This window comes from Pollachius pollachius (genome assembly GCF_949987615.1).
Source record: "Pollachius pollachius genome assembly, chromosome: 15".
Lineage (NCBI taxonomy): Eukaryota > Metazoa > Chordata > Actinopteri > Gadiformes > Gadidae > Pollachius > Pollachius pollachius.
The window spans coordinates 10,897,803-10,920,160 of NC_136948.1; the positions used below are offsets into that span (position 1 = coordinate 10,897,803).

At 48.1% G+C, this 22,358-nt stretch overlaps 1 protein-coding gene across 2 annotated transcripts in view; it reads right to left on the reverse strand.

Annotated features, from left to right (window-relative positions):
- Window positions 1-22,005, reverse strand: part of mboat2a (membrane bound O-acyltransferase domain containing 2a) — a 34,386-nt gene extending 12,381 nt beyond the window's left edge. The window contains exons 1-4 of one of the 2 annotated variants that reach the window (XM_079751788.1): window positions 21,314-22,005; window positions 6,776-6,921; window positions 4,725-4,802; window positions 115-210 (exon numbers count right to left, since the gene is read on the reverse strand). In XM_079751788.1, coding sequence (XP_079607914.1) covers window positions 115-210; window positions 4,725-4,802; window positions 6,776-6,921; window positions 21,314-21,397 — 404 coding nt within the window. In that variant the 5' untranslated portion in view covers window positions 21,398-22,005. Of the gene's footprint in view, window positions 1-114; window positions 211-4,590; window positions 4,601-4,724; window positions 4,803-6,775; window positions 6,922-21,313 lie in introns of those variants that run through there. The other variant, XM_079751789.1, reaches the window with a different exon arrangement.
- Between the last annotated feature and the right edge of the window lie 353 nt (window positions 22,006-22,358).

Here is a 22,358-nt window from a genome sequence, read left to right on the forward strand (position 1 = left end):
AAAACTGGTCAGTATGAATGTGCCTTTAGACTATGTGATGTGTTTACTCAGCTTAAATAGTATCACAGTACTACGTGGAACTACAAGAACACGAGACCGGCAGGACCTGCTCACCCCGTGAAGTCTGCAGAGTACATGCCGTAGTCGAAAACGTAGACCCGCGTTATCTGACAGAAGCTGAGGTAGCCCAGTGCCGCCACGAAGCAGTACCTGCGGAGAGGGAAGAGGACGGAGCGGGGGGATGAGTACGGCCCCCTCAAGAGGCCATCCTTTATCTGCAGCATAAAGCTTAGGCCTGGGGGGATGTTTGTTAGTGTGTGATCGTCTGGACGTAGGAGCTGTTGGGAGCGACCAAGGGAGCGTCACGATGCGACAGTGAGCAAAGTCCTGAACCCGGATCCGAGTTTGTCTGATGGAACGTCTGCCATGTCGTTGTTGTGTGTCTCTTCATTCCTCCCCCCGGGCCCCCCGGCCCCCCTCATCTCTCGGAGAACAGGCCGGGGCCTCTTCTGCTGTCGAACAAAAGGGCCCCTGGTGTCGGCAGCTGGCCGGTGCTGGCAGCCCCTGAGGAGCGAGAGGCAAGAAGGGGGCCGGTCGTCTGCCGGACCAGAAGGAGGGCCAAAGGACGCCAGAGTGTCTCTGTCAGGAGACGAGGGGGAGATGAGGGGGAGAGGACGGGGGAGGAGAGAGGGAGACTGAGGGGGAGAGGATTGGAAGAGGATGGGGAGACGGTGGGGAGACGGTGGGGAGACGATGGGGAGATCGGACTGTTGGGTTCTGATGCTAGCACTCACTGCTAGCATCCCTCCGAGGGCAGGCAGCCACAGGAGGGGCTTGTGGGGGCCGAAGCACAGCAGAGAGCTGGGCTGTCTCCGGGACTGGAGAAAGACTGAATGAATGAATGGATTTTACATTCTCACAGGCATTCTCAACGCATGGGTTTGACTTTCAATGGTTTTATAGAACCCACAGAATAGTCCAGTCAGGCCAACGTCAATTTGCTGAATTGAGTGTGTGTTTGTGTGTGTGTATATCTGTGTGCATATCTGTGTGTATATCTGAATGTCAAGCCCCTGTTACTCTCTCAAGACAACAATAAATAAGAATTTCTGTAATAGCATAAAAGGTTGTGTGCTCCTTAACGAAAAATCCAAGAGGTTTCAGACGCCAGAGGCCGCTCTTGCTGAGCTCCGAGCGAGTAGGGAACATCTGGTAACAGCTGCATGCCACTTCGACAGCAGTGGAATTCTGCTCCAGCGCCCTGTTGGCTCAATGCTGTGAGCTGTGAGCTGAATGTGGGCTGTAAGGGGAGTGTGCTGCACAGTCTCCTCATGCCCAGCGTCCATGAGGCTTCTGCTTACTTTCATATACTGAGGGGTGTCTCTCTGTCTGTCTGTCTGTCTGTCTGTTTGTGTTTGTGTGTGATCTTCCTGTAGTATTATTATTGCATTTGAAGATACCGCCTGCTAAAGTCTGTCTGTACACGTACATACGTATGTATGTACTTACTTGGGTCGTAACTGTCATCTTCAATTCAAGCAGGGATGTGGTGGTCTCACATGGAGCCTGCCGCTAAATTAGGCCAGAGGTCAGGCTGTGGGAGAGTTTTTTGCTGACAGGAGGCCACGGGGGAATCACACAGTTGTTAATAGCTAACAAACAACACAAGGTAAATATTGGTTTGTGTAGATAGCAAATATCTCCTTGCAAATATTATTCCCAAAGAAACACCATAACCTCTGTGAGAAGTATTACTTCTGTGCAAGTGATAATAAAGTCTTTATCGTTCAAACATCAGCTTTCTCGAGCTCTCCTAGTTTGTTAAAGTGTTGTGTTTTATCCACTACTCTAGCGGGATAGGGTTAGGGTTCCGAATAGTCAAGCAGAAATTAAAAGTATGTATGCATGTATTTACAGTGTGTGTGTGTGTGTGTGTGTATATATATATATATATATATATATATATATATATATATATATATATATATATATATATTTATATACAATACACACCCTTGTATGTAAATAGCTTGTTAATGGAGTAATGTTTTTCATTGAAGTACATTGCTCTGAGAAGAACAGTGTTGCCTGTAGGCAGCGCTCTCCCATTCATACTAACGCCAACCTTTCTAGAATAGCCTGTTCCCTGTCCATGTTCCCACCCACGGGCACCCCCCCCCCCTTCACAGGGGCCTTTCCCCCAACCACAAGGGCCCTCCCCGATCCAAACCCCCCCCACCCCCACCCCCGCCCACCACTCAGCCACAGGGAGGCACGGCAGAGGAACAAGGACAACGAGATAAAAGTGTGAGAACGAGTGAGAAAGGGGGAGCTGGCCGTATGAAAGACACGAAACCTGACCTGGGCCGCGGAACAAAGACCTCACGTTTATCTCCAGCCCCACAGGCCCATACCAAATCACTCACCACGCTGGTACTGTGGAAAGGTAAAGGTAAAGCACGCACACCTGGACTAGTGTGTGTGTGCGTGCGTCTCTCTCTCTCTCTGTGCGTGCGCACGTGTGTGTGTGTGTGTGTGTGTACGGGGGTGTGCGCACGTTCTATGGTACTGAATTGCAACAAGTAAGTCGCATCAACAGCATTAGGATTGAAATGTATATAGCCTGGGCTCTCCATGCTGTAGAGAAGAGGTAACAGTAAAGGCACACTGAAACATGTGGAGCCCTTATTGAGCAGCACATTGTCGTTCCAAGTCAAAGGTCAGCTGTACGCTGGAACTTATGCCCTCGCAACGCCCACAAGTTACACCGCCCACAAACTACTGATACAACGCCTACAAGGTACACCACCCAAAAACACAGCTCGCAAGGTACACCACCCACAAGTTAAACTGCCTACAAGTTACATCACTACAAGGTACACCGCCCACAAGTTAAACTGCCTACAAGTTACATCACTACAAGGTACACCGCCCACAAGTTACACTCCTTACAAGTTACATCACTACAAGGTACACCGCCCACAAGTTACACTCCTTACAAGTTACATCACTACAAGGTACACCGCCCACAAGTTACACTCCTTACAAGTTACATCACTACAAAGTACACCGCCCACAAGTTACACTCCTTACAAGTTACATCAGTACAAGGTACATCGCCCACAAGTTGCACTCCTTACAAGTTACAAGTTACAACGCCTACAAGGTACACCGCCCAAGAACATAGCTCACAAGGTACACCGCTCACAAGTTACACTGCCTACTAGTTACATTGCCCACAAGGTACACCGCCCACAAGGTACACCGGACAGAATGCCCGGGACCATTTTCAGTGTAAAGCTGTCGAGGTCACTGCGGCCCCAGCCCTGACCTCTGACCCTGACGTGGTTGTAAGGTCAAGCTTTCCAGGACACCATGACCCCTTCCCTGACCTCTGCCTGACCCTAACGTTGTTAGGGGGGGTCAAGCCCTCGCCATCAGGTAATGGCGGTCCTTTAGGGACGCTCCTCCTAACGACTCTACTCTTTAATCAGGGTGAAGCCTTGGATCCCTGAATAGACTGTGGGGGTTGGCATTGTGCTAATGCCCTACAAGGCCACACAGAGGTCAGAAACATGCTACCTGGCTGTGTATGACGTGGGCTGCTGAACACTTTGAATGTTTACTTTATTTCTGAGCCCAGTAGAATTGCTTCTGAATAATGAGCTGCTTTCCATGTTTACACCTGCTCATCTAATGAACACAGCAGATACAGCCTGTGTGGGTGGGTGTGCATGTGGGTGTGTGTTTGCATACGCATGTGCGTGCACAGGTCCGTGCTGCCCGTGTGTGCGTGAGGGCGGTCAAGAGCCGTGGTCACAGATAGATGTCTGGGGGGGGGGGGGGGGGGGGGGCTGGACTTCGGCAGTGAATCGTTGGCTCTGTGACTCAGATTCACGGCTGTCCTCAGACCGCCACAACACTCATTGTGTTGTGTGGTTCAAGGACAGGAAGACAGCCCCGCGGCTCCCTGGGTCGCCACGGAGACGGCCTGTCTGCACCGCATCTCCAGCCGGTGCTGATCCCTCAACGGTGGGGGGGGGGGGGGGGGGGGTGCGTGCCCTGGGTGCTGTTGGCTACGTGCGCTGGATGTAAAGCAGGAACCCCAGGCTCGGCCCCTCTTTCCAGAGCGGTCCTGTGACCTATAAATCACCTCTCTCCCTCGTTCTATTTTGGGCCTTTGGAGCGTCCCGTGCTAACAACTCTTAACAATGATTGGTGGAAATAAATAAGCATCACAGACACGTTAAGGCCACGATTCTTCTATGCCTCACAGAACGCCGCCCTGGTTCTGCCATTAAAAGTATAGCGTGATCATCTCTTGTAATGCTAACCCTCTGCTACACGACTACTGGGTATTTACCTCCTTGTGACGGTTTAGTCTGAGAGCCGCAGGCACTAACTGCTTTGCATGGCATTTACATGCCCTCTTGCATGTATTCCAGGCCCTCTTACATGTGCATGTGTTCCAGGCCCTCTTACATGTGCATGTGTTCCAGGCCCTCTTACTTGTGCATGTATTCCAGGCCCTCTTACTTGTGCATGTATTCCAGGCCCTCTTACTTGTGCATGTATTCCAGGCCCTCTTACTTGTGCATGTGTTCCAGGCCCTCTTACTTGTGCATGTATTCCAGGCCCTCTTACTTGTGCATGTATTCCAGGCCCTCTTACTTGTGCATGTGTTCCAGGCCCTCTTACTTGTGCATGTGTCCAGGCCCTCTTACTTGTGCATGTGTTCCAGGCTGGCGAAGACCATGATGCTGTAGGACAAACCGGTCTGCACCAGGAAGTGGAGGGCGTACCTGGGAGGGAAGAAGACAAGAGATATTTGAATAACAGCCACATGATTGGTTGTCTGGTGGTCAGGGTGTGCACCAGGGTGACCTCCATCCAAAAGGTTCTGGGTTTGACCACCAACATTTAGGCACCCTTGAGCAACACACCTAATCGCCAACATCGCTGTAAGTCAAATTGAATAAAAGCATTTGCTTAGAGTCTAAATAGCAATAAAATAAGTTGTTGAGTCAATGAGAATTCTGTCGCTTGATTGGCTGAGAGACCCTCAGCTCTATGAGGTCATAACTGTGGTATCCTATGAGCAGCCTAGCAAGGTCCGGCCAGTCAGAGCACAGATTCCAGCAGCCTGATGTGTGTGCTTCGTCTCTTTAGTCAGTTACACCGCATCTAGGAGGCATGCGGTCATCTGGGTCCGTGCAAGCCTTCCAACTCTGCTCTCTACGCCTCTCTCTCCCTCTCGCTCTCTCTGCGTGTTTGTCTCTTTCTCTCCCTCTCTCTCTCCATGTTTGTCTCTTCCCCCCCTCTCTCGCTCTCTCTACATACTTGGGCCTAGGGTGTGTGGTGTGGTCTTATACCAATCCCCAGACAGAGGGGAGGGAAGGGGAGGGAAGGGGAGGGGAGGGGAGCTGAGGGAAAGGGAGGGAAGGGGCCGCAGTGTGTTAGCAGGATCTAGGTTCAGGGTGCAGACTGTGGGGCAAGGCAGGCTGGGGTGGAGGGATAGAGGGGTGAAGGGCAGAGGGGTTGTCATGATGAGGAGCAGGAATGAGGGGAAAGAGGGCCGGCTAGTTCAGACATGAACAGTAGAGCGAATGGAAGAGATTGGAATAATGTTAATAGAATGAGAGAGACGAGGGGACCAATGAAGAGAGTAGATGTATGACTCATCCCATAGCATAACCTCAAAACTTTTATTTTGAAAGTTTGAAAAGGATTTCCTTGAAACAAGCCCAGTTTGTGTCAGGCTACTGATGGGAGATGAGGAGAACAGTGATGGTTCTCTCTGGGGGGGATTGGTGTGATGTGTGTTCACATGGGATGTCAACATAAACACCTGGCTAAGGGCCCCTTCAGGCCCCTGGAGTCACAGAGATAGAGAGAGTGTGATCAGCTGGTCTCATCCCAGTCAGTGTAGCAAATAACACGATGATAGGACAACAGACGAAGTGGGGATAAGTGATCCGGCGACTCGAGTTACAGACAGTGGCAAATCTGCTCTGTACTAATAAAGCATTCCCATCGATCTGTGGGCAGGAGATGATATCACACACAAACACTTTGAGCAGCCCTTTATCAGTGTACGGTAGCTTGCACCATTACAGGGCAATGCCTCTTCAACTGGATATCAATTACCTTCCCGTTATACTTTGGAAGGGTTATCACAGGATAAGTGATTAGGGGTGAGGTGAACACGGGGGAGGAGGAGGAGCCTGGCAGAGTACACAGCACACCTGTGTCCCAGTGCACAGGTGTGCATCAGTGAACTAGGAGAGTGTTTTGAATGAACAGGACATGACCTCCCTCCTAATGGTTCTTCATGCTGAAACCATCACATGACCGGCGCGGGACAGTGACAACACACATCTACACCATTATGTTTGTAGAGCTGCTGGAGCGACCACTTCTGCTCCGCTGGGCAGTAGTTTATCGGATGTGGAAGTGTTGGCAGTTTGATGTGTCCCAAATAAACAAGTCAAATACATCATGGGCTGGTATGCAAAACATCAGCCTATTCAAATTCCAATTCTGGGTTCTCCTGACTACAGGTGTGACTGTCTGTGTGTCTGTCTTTTTGTCTGTGTGTCTGTGTGTCCACGTGCGTGCGTGCGTTTCTCCTGACTGTGGGTGAGTTTGGGTCAGGATGAGGGCACAGCGTCAATTCTTTCTGAACATTCATGGATCCAACGGGGGTAAACGTGTAAAAGGTCAACCATTAGTTAACTAAAACCAGGGGGACGTCCTGCGGCTGGGGTGGACTCACCAGCCGAAGCAGAAGAGGGCCAGGTAGAAGCCCAGTAAGGTGGCCACCACATGGCGGATGAAGGGGCTGGTCTTGCTGGGGTGGAGGTAGAGACGGAACCACACGGCGGTCAGCAGGGCGAACAGCTGGCTCACCACGAAGTTTACCTGCAGCACAGAGGGGGGAGGAGTGTTACTGGAGGACGGGACGGGCCTATCAGACGGTGAACCGCTGGCTCAACACCAAGTCCACCTGCAGCAGGTACAGAGGGAGGGGAGGAGGATTACTGGCAGACGTATCGGCCTATCAGGAGCTGATAGGCGAGTAGGCGACACAATGCAGGATGTGGGGCGGGTCAAATTAGAGCTGATTCATATCAGGAGAAAGTAGGTCAAGGGTGAGCGATAGAGAGAAGGTGAGAGAGAGGGAGAGCCCACCTATTGGCTACGGCAAGGCCAATCTGAGGGAGTGTCCCTGAATAAAAAGACTATCCCTTAATTATTATTGTTTTGCGATAAACTATCGCAGAGAATTATCGCAGAGATTAGCTCTGACTAATGGATAAGTGTTGGACCGCTATCTTAATAATGATAGCCTTACAACATCAGTAAAAAACAACGACACGCAGTGAGACTAAAGGAATTCACTCCAGCTCTTTCTATTGTGAGTTGGTAGGTTAACCACGATCCCCTACTAAGCTTAAACATCTGGTCTTCCATGAGACAATTAGAAGCAGCCAACGTGAACAAAACTCCTCTTCCATGTTCTCCTCTCTCTCAGGTTGGTATGGGTGGGTGGGGGTGGGTGAGGGTGGGTGGGGGGGGTTGAGGGTGGGAGGACGGGCAGGGGACACATGGGAGTGAACAGGACTCACCCGTCATCACTCAGCCGTGCCCCGAGGGTGACGGTACCCCGGCGGAGGAAGCGGTTATGTGAAGCCACATTATCCGGCATCCTCATCCCAACCCTAGTGAGCCAAAAGGTTTCCACGCTGCTTCCCCTCATGAACCAGTGGTGGGGCAGCACCACACTGGATAGCTGGCTCCGCTGCATCAGCCACTAACATAGATTCTCTTTTTTCAGCTTTGATTAGAAGTCGGGCACCCCAAATGCTATTGGTTTTATTTCAATATATATATGATAAGGTGCTGCACCCCCTCAGTGTTTACATTGACAGAGAATATTGATGGAAAATACTGACTGCAAAGAACGCTGATGATCCAGTAGGAGGCCCTGCCTTATGAAGGTCTCTCCAACGTAGTTCAATGGAGAGTTTAGGAACACAACAAGGGACTGAATGATAAACCCTACCTGGTAGACCGTGCAGAACGGTGAGTTAGGCAGCAGCCTAATGAAACCCAGACGCTGGGACGGCTACAAATTCCAGAGTGAAAACAGTGTTTGTGCAAACGTTAACGACCCAGAGAACTCTGGCTGCTGCACACGGTTCTCTTCTTGATATCGCTCGTTATGCGGTGTCGTTATATCGTCGTATGAGGACATGTGACGCACCAGAACCCAACTGGAACCAGTGACCTCTGTGCACACACACATCAGCACTGTGCATATCAGCACTGTGCACATCAGCACCATGCACATCAGGGCCGTGCACAGCAGCACCGTGCACACCAGCACTGTGTACATCAACACCGTTCACATGCACACGAGCACCGAGCACGTGCACATCAGCACCGTGCACGCGCGCATCAGCATCGTGCACGGCAGCACCATGCACATCAGCAGCGGGCACATTAGCACCGTGCACATTAGCACTGTGCACATCAGCACGATGCACACGTACATCAGCACCCTGCACGTCAGCGCTGTGCACACCAGCGCCATGCACACGCACATCAGCACTGTGCACACACACACACACATCGGCACAGTGCACACACACATCAGCATCGTGCACACACACATCAGCACCGTGCACACACACATCAGCATCGTGCACAGTCTGCTTGGGAAACATTGTGGGAGAAACATGAAACAGGAAGTATTTTCCACAAGGGTGACGGGTCACATGGATAGGAGGGGGCCGGAGTCACATGCAGGAGATACTTTCTGCTCATGGGCCAGCAGCACATTCATGACTCTGCTTCACACTGATTCTACTGTTTCTACGGTTCCTTTCCATTGCTGTCATCGCTCTCAATGTTAGGTGATTCATATTGTTGCAGGGCGTTTCCTGAAATATAGTATTAATATTCATGTTTTAATTAGTGTATTATCCCATGAAAATAGGAATTGTTGTGTTTTTGTGGTCTGATTTTTAACATGTCTATCCTACTTGTCAGCTAAATAACCAAGAAAACGATGAATCTATCAAGGAACCTCACTGCACACTTGGCTCCTCAATTCTGTCGTAGACGATCATCTCTTTGGAGAACCTCCTGCCACCTTACAGGCCACCGTAGCTTCTCCTTCGTCACATAAAAGGAAGTGAGGGGGGGTATGCAGTTGGTTTGCAATCTGCAACCTCACCACTAGAGGCCAGTTAATCCTACATACTGCAACTTTAAATTAAAAGGAGCACCAACTTCACGTCGTAATCCAACCTACACGTTAAAGTGGCATTGCTGGGCATTCAAATGCTTCCCATGATTATTTGATGGCATGCTTAGCAAGGCATGGGGGCAGAAGCCACAAGCAGGAGTTTGCTAACTCAGGACGAGCTTGGGAACTGATCCACAGCCAGCTGAATGCAGATTGCTAAACACTACTTTATCGACTAGCATGTTCTGACATGAGTCATCACTACAGTTAAAGGGAATACAGCATTCCTTACAGATCGCATTTCTGCTGTAACTATCCTCATACTAAATCGTCCTGGCTCGCTGTTTGCTTAGCATCTTTCTGGCGGGTGTGCGGTTCCTCAAAGGGGAATCTGGGCTTCATTCGACAGTAATGGCTGAGAGGCAGGCGTGCCTGGGCAGCACCCTGCCAGTGAGGGTACAAAAGAAAACTGCCGGGTCTTTCATACTTAAAGTAAAAAAAATGGTAAGTACATGGATATTATTTGTCTATCTAAACTATTTCATTTTCATACATGATAAACCTTTCATTAAACATCGCTTCATGTGTGTAGCCTCGAGCTGTTGAAAACGCTAACTAGCATTGTTTCCATGAAATTGAATAGCTGGTAAGCTTAGCGCCTGCCCTGCGGTGAGGTGGGTTGTGTCCTATTATGTGGGTGGCAGGGCTTCCTGAAGGAAGGACTTTCAGAAGCCCTGCTTCAAGGGCGTGTCCGCTAGACGCTGCATTGTTTGAGGGACAAGAGGTCAAGTGCAATATCTGGAGAGAGATTGTGTGTGCTTATGTGTGCTACCACAGCCACTCACTTTGGGTACAGACGGGAAGAAAAGTTAAGCGGCACCGCCATAACCATTATGAAGGCACATTATTATGTATATAGAGAGAAACTCTTGCCACCTTCGCTGTGTATCGTGTAACATGAGCTGAGATAACCATTATGAAAACACACACACATACACACACACACACACACACACACACACATATACATACATACACTAAACTTCTGGCTGCCTTCCCTCGCTGTGTACTGTGTAAGATGAGCTGAGAGAAATATTATGAAGCACATTAATTGCTTCAGAAGTGGTGAGAAACTCCACCTCACCATGCAGCCCATCTGCACAAGAGGATGGAGACGAGTATCTCTCTACAAAGTACTGGCACTCGAGAAAACGGTATGAAAGACACAAGACCAAAGACAGATGGTCTCCTTTTATTTCTTATAAATATGATCCGATATAAAGTATGGAGACCAAAACAGAACGTGAAAATTGTTTGAAAGCTAGAAATTGGACAAATGAATTCATCAGACAAACTACGATCAATCTATATATACACACACACACACACACATCATATAAAACTGTAAGCAGGGGAGGTTAACGATTATACCCTGCAGGGCGGCTAAGTTAGATGCCTTGTGCCAGCCAGTTATGGCACCGCCTTTAAGAAGCAAGACCAACAAACAGACAGGTAGGACAGACAGACAGGCAGACAGACAGGCCGGTGAGGAGAAGCTTGGAGGAGGTCATTATCCAGTGGTTGCAGTGGAAGTCAGAGATTAGCTTTTCTTCCTTCCTCTTCATTTATGGATCCCTGTAGCGGAGGAGGAAGCAGGGGTGTGTGTGTGTGTGTGTGTGTGTGTGTGTGTGTATGTGTGTGTGTGTGTGTGTGTGTGTGTGTGTGTGTGTGTGTGTGTGTGTGTGTGTGTGTGTGTGTGTGTGTGTGTGTGTGTGTGTGTGTGTGTGTGTGTGTGTGTGTGTGTGTGTGTGTGTGATCCTGACAAACCTATCCTCTGTGGAAGGTGCAACTCTCTCTTTACATATGTGCAAGTGGGACACATGCTGAACATAGAGCAGTAAAACACAGACCTTCTGCACCTGTTGTTTTGATGTAACAATATTGACCATTTCCAGATTCAATATGCATTGTGTGCATAGGGACTGATATCTGGGCTAACTGGTTCCTGGAGCAGCATCAGAGCACTCAGACAGCCCACTTGTTGATGAAGGTGAGGTGGAATGAAGGTGCAGCGATGGATCAGAGATAAGTCTGAGGGGAAGGAATGAAACCCAGTTTTGTTTTCTATCTCCACCACATCCTCACGGCTGTGCCAGCAGCGAGCATTGTTTCACTCAGCTGCTTTGTTCCGCATCGCTTCAAGTTAAATTTAACTGCAGCTTGCGCATGGTTGTACACACTAACACACACACACACAAACAAACAAACACACACATGCAAAAACAAAAAAGAAAGACAAAGAGGAAGCGAGAAAAAAATAAATAAATAATAAAGCGCTTCACAATAATAATTTAACGCTCAGTCTCTTCCAGAGTTGTCCGGTAATTACCGGTCATTGGAAGGAAGAGTCACGAGGCTTATGCACATTGCAAGCAGCAGAGACACTCTCGATACATTTGTCTTTAAGTCAGCAGCGGCACGCTTCACACCTGCCAAATACCGAAAGAAGCAAAAAAAAAAAGAAAAACAAACGTTAAAATGAAATCTTCCAGGTCACGTGACCGGCACCAATTTTTTCTAGCGGAAACACTGGTCTCTTCTTCTTTCACAAGATCTGAACACAAAAATATTCACCCATGAATATCTGAAATATTCCGAATGTTTTGCCGCTTGACATCGATGATAGTGTGGATATCTCTAATAATATTGGGGAAAATGTAGACTGTGAGCACGGGAACAGCCTGCAAGCACACCGGTTTGACCAGATCTAAACACTCCTGACAGGAGTCAGCATGTTGGGAGACATTTGTTCCCAAGCACGGAGGATGAGCTCACAGTGTCTAGAGAGGAACCAGAGAGGGGGAGAAGGGAGTGAGAGAGAGCGCGGGAGGGATACAAATGGAGGATGAATATAGAGAATGTAAATCTGCAAGGAAGTTTAATCATTTGATGGATCGGTTAAATAGAGTGTATGTTGTCGCTCTGCGCTCTTTGACTTCAGCCTAGAAACACAAAGTACAGCGTTGAACTTAATGATCAGGGGGCGCAATGTGGCTCAGGGGATAGAGCGGGTTGGCCGGTTCGATCCCCGGCACCTCCTAGCTGAGCAGGACACCTCGACCTAACTGCTCCCGACGAGTTAGAGAGCGCTATATATATATACAGTCCATTTATTCATTTTATCTGTTAAATAGAGAGTATGGTGTCGTACTGTGGTCTTTGACTTCCAGCCTGGTTACATAATGTACAGCAATAATCTTAATGATTAGAGACTTAGAGACAGAACAGCTAAAGGAACAACAGCTAAAGGAACAAAATCCGAGGTCTCACTTCTTTACATATTTACAATTTGTTGCTTGGTTTGGGATGACCTTTTGACCCCCGTTGACACATGAACATCGAAGGAGCCCCATGCCTCCGCTGTATAAAACTTAGGTTTCACAAAATGACAAAAGCACAAGTACACACACATGTAAAGTGTTCAAATGGAAACGGCCTAGTGGCTCTCCTCTCTCCTCTCTCCTCTCTCTCTCCGCCGCATCTCAGATCCCCGCAAGGCCCCGAGGCAGACCAGCTATAAATAGCCCCCCAATCAACGAGGCCCGGAAGGCTGGCGACCTTGCCGGGACAGACCCGGGTTCACCTCCTCCACACCACGTGCCCCCGTCCCCAGCTAAAGAGAACCTTCTAACCTACAGCACTTCTTCACCTCTGACAGAAGTGCAGACGTGCTCTAGGTTAAACGATTCCCTCGGTGAGAGAGAGATCCAGGCCACATCGTCAAGGTGGTCCGGTACAGACCCTCACACATCTCAGCACCCGCTGGCCTCAGGCCAGGAGGGCGGCGCTGTTTCAACTATGTGTTGCCATAGCGATGGCTGTTTGGTCCGGTCCGAAATGGCAGAGGGGTGAGAATAAGTGCCTTGTTTACATATTACACTATGTTGTTTCAAACATTCAACCAAACGACACACACGCACACACACACACACACACACACACACACACACACACACACACACACACACACACACACACACACACACACACACACACACACACACACACACACACACACACACACACACACACACATGACCCAACCAACCCCCACAATCCCTTCCTTAGTCATGACTTGCTGGTCCAGTCGTGGTCAGTTCACCAGTGCTTGGAGAGACAAAAGACACACAGTGTGTGATAACCCTTATACTACCAAACACACACACACACTGTGATTACCCGTCTTCCAAAGAAAATACAGTATGTCAAATTGAATATTGATGGACATTTCCATGGTGCTGCAGCTAGCAGGGGAATTCTCGGCCTCTCAGAGCTGCTATGCAGACAGCAGAGAGAGACAGAGAGGAGACACAGGCAGAGATTATTCTCCCCACATTCTTGGCAGGCAGACTGTTTGCCTCACCCTATTCCACAGAGTCGTTGGAGAACCTCTCACCCAGCATGGGCCCTGCATGGGTCCAAACATGCATTACATTACAATAATTCATATATAAAAAAATGCTCTGTGACCCACGAGCACCAGTACACTATATCCAGAATGCCCCAAAAAGGCTCAACAGTGAGCTATCAGGGAAGCGTTTTGTTCAGCTCCAGAAGGTGGATTTGACATGTAAATAATTAACTAATAAACCCTTTTTCAGCTTTGTTCATTTGTCGAATAGATGCATAATGGAGGACATGAGCTAGCAATCACAGGGTTGGATGGATGCCTTATTGATTTTACCATGACCAGGATGAATCGCCCATTTTCTGAATTGCTCCTCAGAAGAAACCAATTACGCTTGAGCTGAGCCAACCAAAGGCAAGTCAGAAATTAAATGCTAACAGCAGATCAGCTTTGCCAAAAGAAAACTTTCCAGAAAAAAAACTCAACATGAAAAAATAGGCCTTCCCAATTCACATCAGCACGTCCCATCTGATGTTATTCAGCTCAGTCAACCAAACCGCTGAAACCGGTCAGGGCCAGCCAGCTTGAGGAAGGCCGTGTCGAACTATGCATGGTTTAAGTAAGCATGGTTTAAGTTAATATGGTTTAAGTATGCATGGTTTAAGTTAATATGGTTTAAGTATGCATGGTTTAAGTGTGCAAGGTTTAAGTAGAGCAGTAGTGGTAGTGTGGACATCCCCACCGCCAGGTGAGCTGCATGGCAAAAGGGCTGCTGTACAACTAAAAAGAATGAGGTGCCCGCATACTGCTGTATCTCCCCTATGTTTAAGTACATGGTTTAACCATGGTTTAAGTATGCCTGGTTTAAGAATACATGTTTTTAGTATGCATGGTTTAAGTATGCATGGTTTAAGTATACATGGTTAAGTATGCATGGTTTAAGTTAACATGGTTTAAGTATACATGGTTAAGTATGCATGGTTTAAGTTAACATGGTTTAAGTATACATGGTTAAGTATGCATGGTTTAAGTTAACATGGTTTAAGTATACATGGTTTAAATACGCATAGTTTAAGTATGCATGGTTTTATTCACAGCCAACACTTCACAGCCGACACTGTCAACTTCTGTCATATGATTTTGAATGTTTCCCCAATTTTATTATTCAGTCCTCAAGCAATCCAAAACAAACACCCCTGTTATAATGTAACAGGGGTGTCACATTATAACAGGGGTTATAACCCCCCCCCCCGGTTCTACAGGGCAGGGAGAAGGCCGGCCGGGGTTACATAACCCCATCCACTCACTGACATTTGTGGGCTGAGGGGAAATGTTCTGCATTTGTTTTGATGGTCCCTCATGCTGGAGATATGTATCCAACGGCAACGGCCATGCTCCCAGAGGGGGTTGTATTTAAGGCCGACCGCTCTGCAGACCTCCTGCTGGGACACAGCAGGAAGAGCTTGTTTATCAAGCTTTTAATATGATTTGTATTTTGAAAAGAGATGAGAAGGTTTGAAGTGTCTATACATTCAATGGTTCAGTTTCAGCAAAAGCAGATAAATGGATTTATTGAACAAGGTGACAACTGATTACTTTGGAAAGGAGGTCATGCTCAAATACATTTCAAGAAACATATAGAAAAATATAAAGAACTATTAATATTGCCTAAAAGTGAATACTCAAATTCAAAACTAAAATCATAATCAAAGGCTTGCCTCTCAGTCTAAATGTGATTCGGCTCAATTTCTTCATGAGATACAGAGTTCCTGAAACATTTGTCTCTAAAACGATAAAGAGGATGTCCCCTCAATCTCAAAATCAACCCAATTTGACTGGGAGCGACTCAGTTGTTCCTCGCTTGGCGTCCGGGCGGAGCTCGCTCCCCGAAGCACACACTGGTTATCAGACGCCTTGGTTAATGATAAGATGATTCATGATTCAGCACTGACATTAAAGCAATGTATTCTTAGGGCAATATATTTGCAGAATGACCTTATGAGGGGCAGGTTATGCTTAATGGTAATCCAAAGTACTTTGAGTGATGTTTTGATGCTATTAAGCTGTAGTGGGGGGTAATATGTTTTTCTGAGTGGTGTTTTCCTTTTGATACAGATTTGCTTTTAATATGATACATTCATGTGTCAATCTATGTTCTACTCCTAAAACCGCTGCTGAGTATTAAGCTGTAAAATACATCAGCTTAATACTCATTAATAGTATTCTCACACTAAAAGGGGTTCACGATCCAGACCTGGGCGTCGTCATGTGAGGCACCATAACTGTGCAAACACCCACTTTTATAAACATCCTGTGTGTCCTACATGCGTATTGAATGCATCCCCATGATCACTGAGTTGAATTACAAATGGAGTTCCTCCTAGGTAGCAGGTCGTAGCCTCAAACCTGTTTCAAAGCTGTTTTTAACACCTGCTGGTTAAGAACTTCATGGAAAGTAAAACCAATGTATGATCTTCAACAATGGATTTTGTATGGTGAATTGATAATGCTAAAAAACTGAAAGCGTTAATTTTTACAAGCTATACACCAAATGCTCCCATAGAAAGATGGCAGGATTAGGGAGCATTTTTAAGTGCTTATTATAAAGAGTTCAGGGAGTCTCACAAATCAGATTAAGATCTAAAGATGTCTGATGTCTGAAAAAATACATTTTAATGTGAATATCCACCATCTTCTTTCTATCAGTATAACATTATGCATCGAGGGGAAATAAAGTGAACAAGTTCCTTATTACAGTAGGAGCCTCGTTTAGGTCAACACTTTAGCAACGTTCACATTGACCGGCGAATAGAGATCAAATAACCATTGGCTTTGAGCAAACAAAGACCGGGCCAACCTTTGAGCTACATCATTATTTACTCTTGCTCAATTCATTTTACATACACACACACGCACACACGCACACACACACACACACACACACACACACACACACACACACACACACACACACACACACACACACAGACACAGTTACGCCTCGTGCCCACTTCACCGTCCGTCAAAGGACGTCGGAAGGCGTGGCTGACGGATGGGGGAGCTTTCCAGGGTCGTCAGAGCCCGAGTAGTGTCACAGTTCTTAAATTTGCATATGTGATCTGATTGGATGACGGATCAACTTTTTTTTTTTTCAACTTTTTGACGGCGCCGACGGATCCAACGGAACGGACGGATCCACAATGCATTGCGCGTCCGTCCCCATTCAAAGTCAATGGGGATCCGTCAACGGACGGTGCAGTGGGCACGAGGCATTAACGTTGAGCGGTCCGTGAGTCACCCAGTGACTTCCCGGGAGAAATCACACACGCCTCGTGTTGCCTTTGCGCTGTGGTGCAGGCGACAGCCTGCGACACTTCATTAGAGGAGAGGCAGCAGGAAGAGGAATCAATTGCATGGAAGAAGACCCCCAGAGAGCAGCCAATTAAACCAGGCACGGAGGGAAGGAGGGCTCCACGCAGAGCCGAGAGGCCCAAAACCAGAGACCCCAGGGCCCCAGAATCAGAGACCCCGGGGCCCAAGCTCCAGGGACTCGAACAGGGAACCAACAAAGACGCCTGACACAAATCAAAACCCGGCAACATGGACATGACAGCAGCAGCGTCCACCAAATCACCATCACAAGTTGTGGAAGTCATTCCAACCACAGCACAGCAAGACATGGCCCAATCGTTCCACTCACGAGGGCAGTGGAATGATTTCAGGGTTTTCAACTCCCTAATCCTGATATTCAGCATCAAGTTTCCGATTTCACAGTCACTTTTGATAAAAGCTTTCCGTAACATTAAGTAAATAACAGTAATAGCGCTCTTAGGGCGTCGAAGACATGTGGACAGAGGCCTTCAAAGAGCCCCTCATGTCCCCTAACCCTGGCCCAATGGCCCACAATGGGAACCACCTTAGCACGAAACGAAACGTGTGCATAGAAAACGCTGGGCCGGAGCTTTCACACTTCTGGTCAGTGTTAGCGAGCGCTCTGGGTGGATGTGCTGGGGAACATTTCACTGGAAGCAGAAGAGAGTGGGCGCCCTCGCCCCCTCCCGACAGCGTACTGAGGGTTCAGCATCACTGCAGGACAATAGGGCTGGGAGGGGGGTGGGGATACAACAAGAGCTTGGTTGTTGTCACCATAAAAGACGTGGAGGAAAATTGAGATCCAATATGTCACACACACAGTGGAGTGATTGTTGGAGTGAGCCGGACCCTGCATATTTTGTGACCACAGGATGCGACGCAGCAATCTAAAGTGCGTGTGCGTATGCGTGTGCACGTGTGTGTGCGTGCGCGTGCATGTGCCTAATGTCCCCAGAACACCATTCTTTGAAGCTCTGAACAAAAGCTCAGCTTACACAAGCCGGGATTACGGCCACTACTTCTTGAGGACATTGTCAAACACGTTAGAAAGTGGGTAAGAAAGGGCATCTGGTCGAAATAAAAACAGGAAAACGGACAAAGGAAGAAAAATCCTCTTTGGGTTTGGTTCGAGCCAACACGAAGACTATTTGGTTTCAACAAACGACTCTTTCCTTTTCAATTAGCAGGGCCCTCCCCGTCGTCACACTTGGATATCGTGCAATAACACAACGGTTGTTTGCACAGCCAGTGTGAAAACATTGGTTGAACAAAACACTCAGCTTTGCATTTCTTGAAGAACTCTAATGGCAGGGCACATCACCGCAGCCTCTGCTTGCTGAACTGCACTAACAAATCAGAAGGGCAGATAGACATCGTTACAAAAAAAACTGGATGATCCTGCCACTTACTTCATGTAAACACCAACAGTGAGTGCCAGTCTCCCCAGCAGAGACCAGTATGCAGAGAGCAAACCCTGAAGCAGAGCTTTCTGAAAACAGTTGCTCTGCTGAGGAGACGAGAGGAGATGAGGGGAGATGAGAGGAGACGAGAGGAGACTGGACGTCTATTGTACAGCAGGACAGGAGGAGGCACAATGACAGGAATGTGCCCCAAGAATGAAAGGCGTCCCCGCTTCCCTTGGGGATAGAGAGACACAGAGAGACAGAGAGAGACATAGAGGGACACAGAGAGACACAGAGACATAGAGAGAGACTGAGAGAGGGACAGAGAGACACACAGAGAGACATAGAGAGAGACACAGAGACATCGAGAGAGACAGAAAGACATATAGAGAGACACAAAGAGACACAGAGACAGAGAGACATAAAGAGAGACATAGAGAGAGCTAGAGAGACAAACCGAGAGACAGGGAGACATAAATAAAGAAAGAGACATATAGAGAGCTATAGAGACATAGGGAGAGACATAAAGAGAGACATAGAGAGAGCTAGAGAGACAAACAGAGAGACATAAAGAGACATACAGAGCGCTAGAGAGACATAGATAGAGACAAAGAGAGAGACATAGAGACAGGTAGACCTACAGAGAGGCATAAATAAAGAAAAGGACATAGAGAGAGCTATAGAGACATAGAGAGACATAGAGAGAGACGGAAAGAGAAGACAGTTTGAGCTCAGATTTCACCCCCCAGCCCCTCCAACACAGCAGGCCAGCGTGATGAACACCTGTGTGACAACACCTACGTTGTCAACATTACACAGAGGAGATCAAGTATGCTAAGAATGAAGCCTAACAAGATGAAGTTCATTATAACAATGTTATAAATAAATTGGATATCTCAATCAAATTCAATGCTCAATCCATTTGCATTGAAGGATAAATTTGTCACAGAGGTTATCAAGAGGGAGAAAGGGTTAGAGGGGGAGAGGGTGAGAGGGGGAGAGGGGGAGAGGGGGAGAGGGGGAGAGGGGGTTGAATGAGGAAGCCAAATACTGCAGGCTGCAGGAGACATCCGGCCCAGAGTGGAGAACACACTAGTCAAACAACATGGTGTCATGCGATCATTCAAGTGTTCCAGTCTTCTAGTCAACGGAGGCTGGGCAGGAGAACGGTGTGAACGGTTCCCAACATGTTTAGGAGTTAAAGACCTCACTGGAACAAACGTTGATGGTGACGTCACCACATCTGAAGAACATACACGTCACACAAGGAAGCTCACACAAGACTTTGTGCGCGCACACACACACACACACACACACACACACACACACACACACAGTCACTCACTGCAGGGGAGGGGGAGGGGGAGTACAGCTGCCAGGGGACAGGTGAACCTGGCTCCTCCCAGTTAACCACAGACCACGTGATTATGGGCGAGGCAGAGAGACCAGATCTCATTCATGGTCTCTGTTGTTATCTCAACAGGGAGGTTTGAGATAACGATTGCCAGCCACTGCATGCAGAAAGTGTGTGTGTGTGTGTGTGTGTGTGTGTGTGTGTGTGTGTGTGTGTGTGTGTGTGCGTGTGTGTGCGTGTGTGTGTGTGTGTGTGCTTCCTTCCAGGGGAAAGGTGTAAGGGTGAGTCAGAACTCATCTCCATCGTTTCACGGTACAAGGCGCCAGCAGCAGAGATCAGAAACCCGCTGGTCAGAAGGGAAGTGTTGGTTGGGCTTCGAGGGTGTGTAGGGGTTGAGCGTAGACAGAGAGTGTGTGTGAGGTTTCCCCGAAACAGGTGAAACTCAGCAGCCAGTTGGGTGGATGACATCCCCACATAACATAGTGCTTACATACGTTGTTCGGTGTTCCTCATTCGAGACGGTTTGATTAGGGACTGCTGGTGCGTGTCTGCACACTACACGTCCCAAGGCCTGAAGAAACTGTGGTCACTATTTGGCAAAAGAGGAACGACTTTGGATGAATGTTAGCCAGATAGTTGGCCAGGAAAAAAACAGTTGACTGAATCCTACTTTTTTGTGCGTGTATGTGTACGTGTCTGTGTGTGTGTGAGAGAGTGAGAGAGTAAGAGAGAAGCATCAGCCGTTTTAACTTAAACGCATGCTATAACCCGTCATACGCTGTACAAAAAAATCCCGTTTCGGGAAATCAACGTGTGTTTACATAAAGAAACGTCCGCTGAACCACACCTTGTTGTTACACAATTCAGCACGGCTACGTCACTGCTCGGGTTGAGAAGTTGCGGTTCCTCCTGTGATTATCCAACACGGGGATGTGCAGACAGACAGCCCTTTCGCCTCCCCGGTTCATCGTTAACTCTCCGTATGTGCGCACACACTCTCACAAACACACATACACACTGGTATAGCCTACGTTGCTTTGATCAAATCTTCGATAAAGGATAACATCGTCCGCAAAACGATCAAAATGAGTCATCATCCATTAGGCCTACAGTTTGTTATTCGTTCAGAGAGGCGGTAAACTTCCAGCAGAACCCCGCTCTCTACAAGTTATCTAACGTGGGCACTGCGGCTGGGAAACAAACTGGATTCTACGGTCTCCTCCGAGCTTAAGATGTCTTGTGGACATGAAGGTTATAAAGGGATGGCCATAAAACGACCCAGAAGAGGCCGAACCGATGAAGCGATGCGCACTTCAGTTCAGGAGAACCCGAAAAGGAAAGCAATATGACGGCTGCAGCTCGCTGCTCGCTTCGTCTCACCAGCGGTCAGTTCTGTTCTGCGCATCTTCACGTCCACCCGATCGGAAACCATCAAAACACTAAAGATGGACCTCCAAAGGGTCTGACCCCAGACCTCCTCCCGGGCCGAGAGGAGCCACCCTGGTCCTGAGCTGGGGGCTTACCTGGTCCAGCGGGAGGTTGATGATGTCGCTGATGGGCTGCAGCATCGTGGACCCGGTGCAGGATGAGAGGGTCTGCGTCGCCATGGCTGCCCGGCCCCCCTGGATGTCCCTAGACTGGTCTCTCCCCTCCCGGACTGGTCTCGGACGGACTGGTTTCAGACGGACTGGTCTCCTCCCGGACTGGTCTCAGCAGCTCTCCTCCCGGACTGGTCACAGGAGGATTGGTCTCAACGGCTCTCAACCCGGACTGGTCGCAGGGTCTCTCCTCCCGGGATGGTCTCAGACGGACTTGTCACAGGCGGACTGGTCTCTGACTGACTGGTTTCAGACGGACTGGTGTTCTGGCTGTGTGAGCTCAGCTTGGTTCGTGCGCCAGAGAGCCGTGTGGGCGGGAAAACAACAGGTCCGGCCTTGGTGTTTTCGTCCAATCAGAGAGGAGAAAGTGAAATCCCGCAACCAATTGTGTCCATGGTGGGTTTTGATTTGTGGTTTTCAAAAGCCAATTACAGCTGATGGACGGGAGCTCTTCGTACCATTTAGCCAAGTGTCACCAAAAGAATGCGTTTGAGACACGTAGGGCCGGTTAACCAGGATGCATTTTGGGATTTGGTGTTGGCGATGCTCCATGGCGAGAGGAGGGTTGAAGTACTTCAACCCTATACCGGATTTATCCTGTTGATGAAACTTACTTTTGCACATAACGTAACCGGTTCTTTTGATGTCGTTTGGACACTTTATATAGGTTTTCTCTCCAGGAGGTTTTTTGCATGTATTGTCCGAGGCAAGCGCAGATCTGTAATATATTGTATAATGTTTACGTATTTTTACAGAAAATAACGTTTTTATTTTGTAAATTGTTATTTTGTTTTTATATAATATATAATACACTATATTAAAGACCAGCGCTTGGTCTTTAGTGCGTGAGCGCCCTCTAGAGGTTGCATTTGCTTTCCATCACCGCTGGTCTAAAGCAGTTGTTCTCAAATGGGGCTACCCTTAAGGGTACTTTGGAGTACTGTAGGGGGGTACACATGTAGAAGAAGTT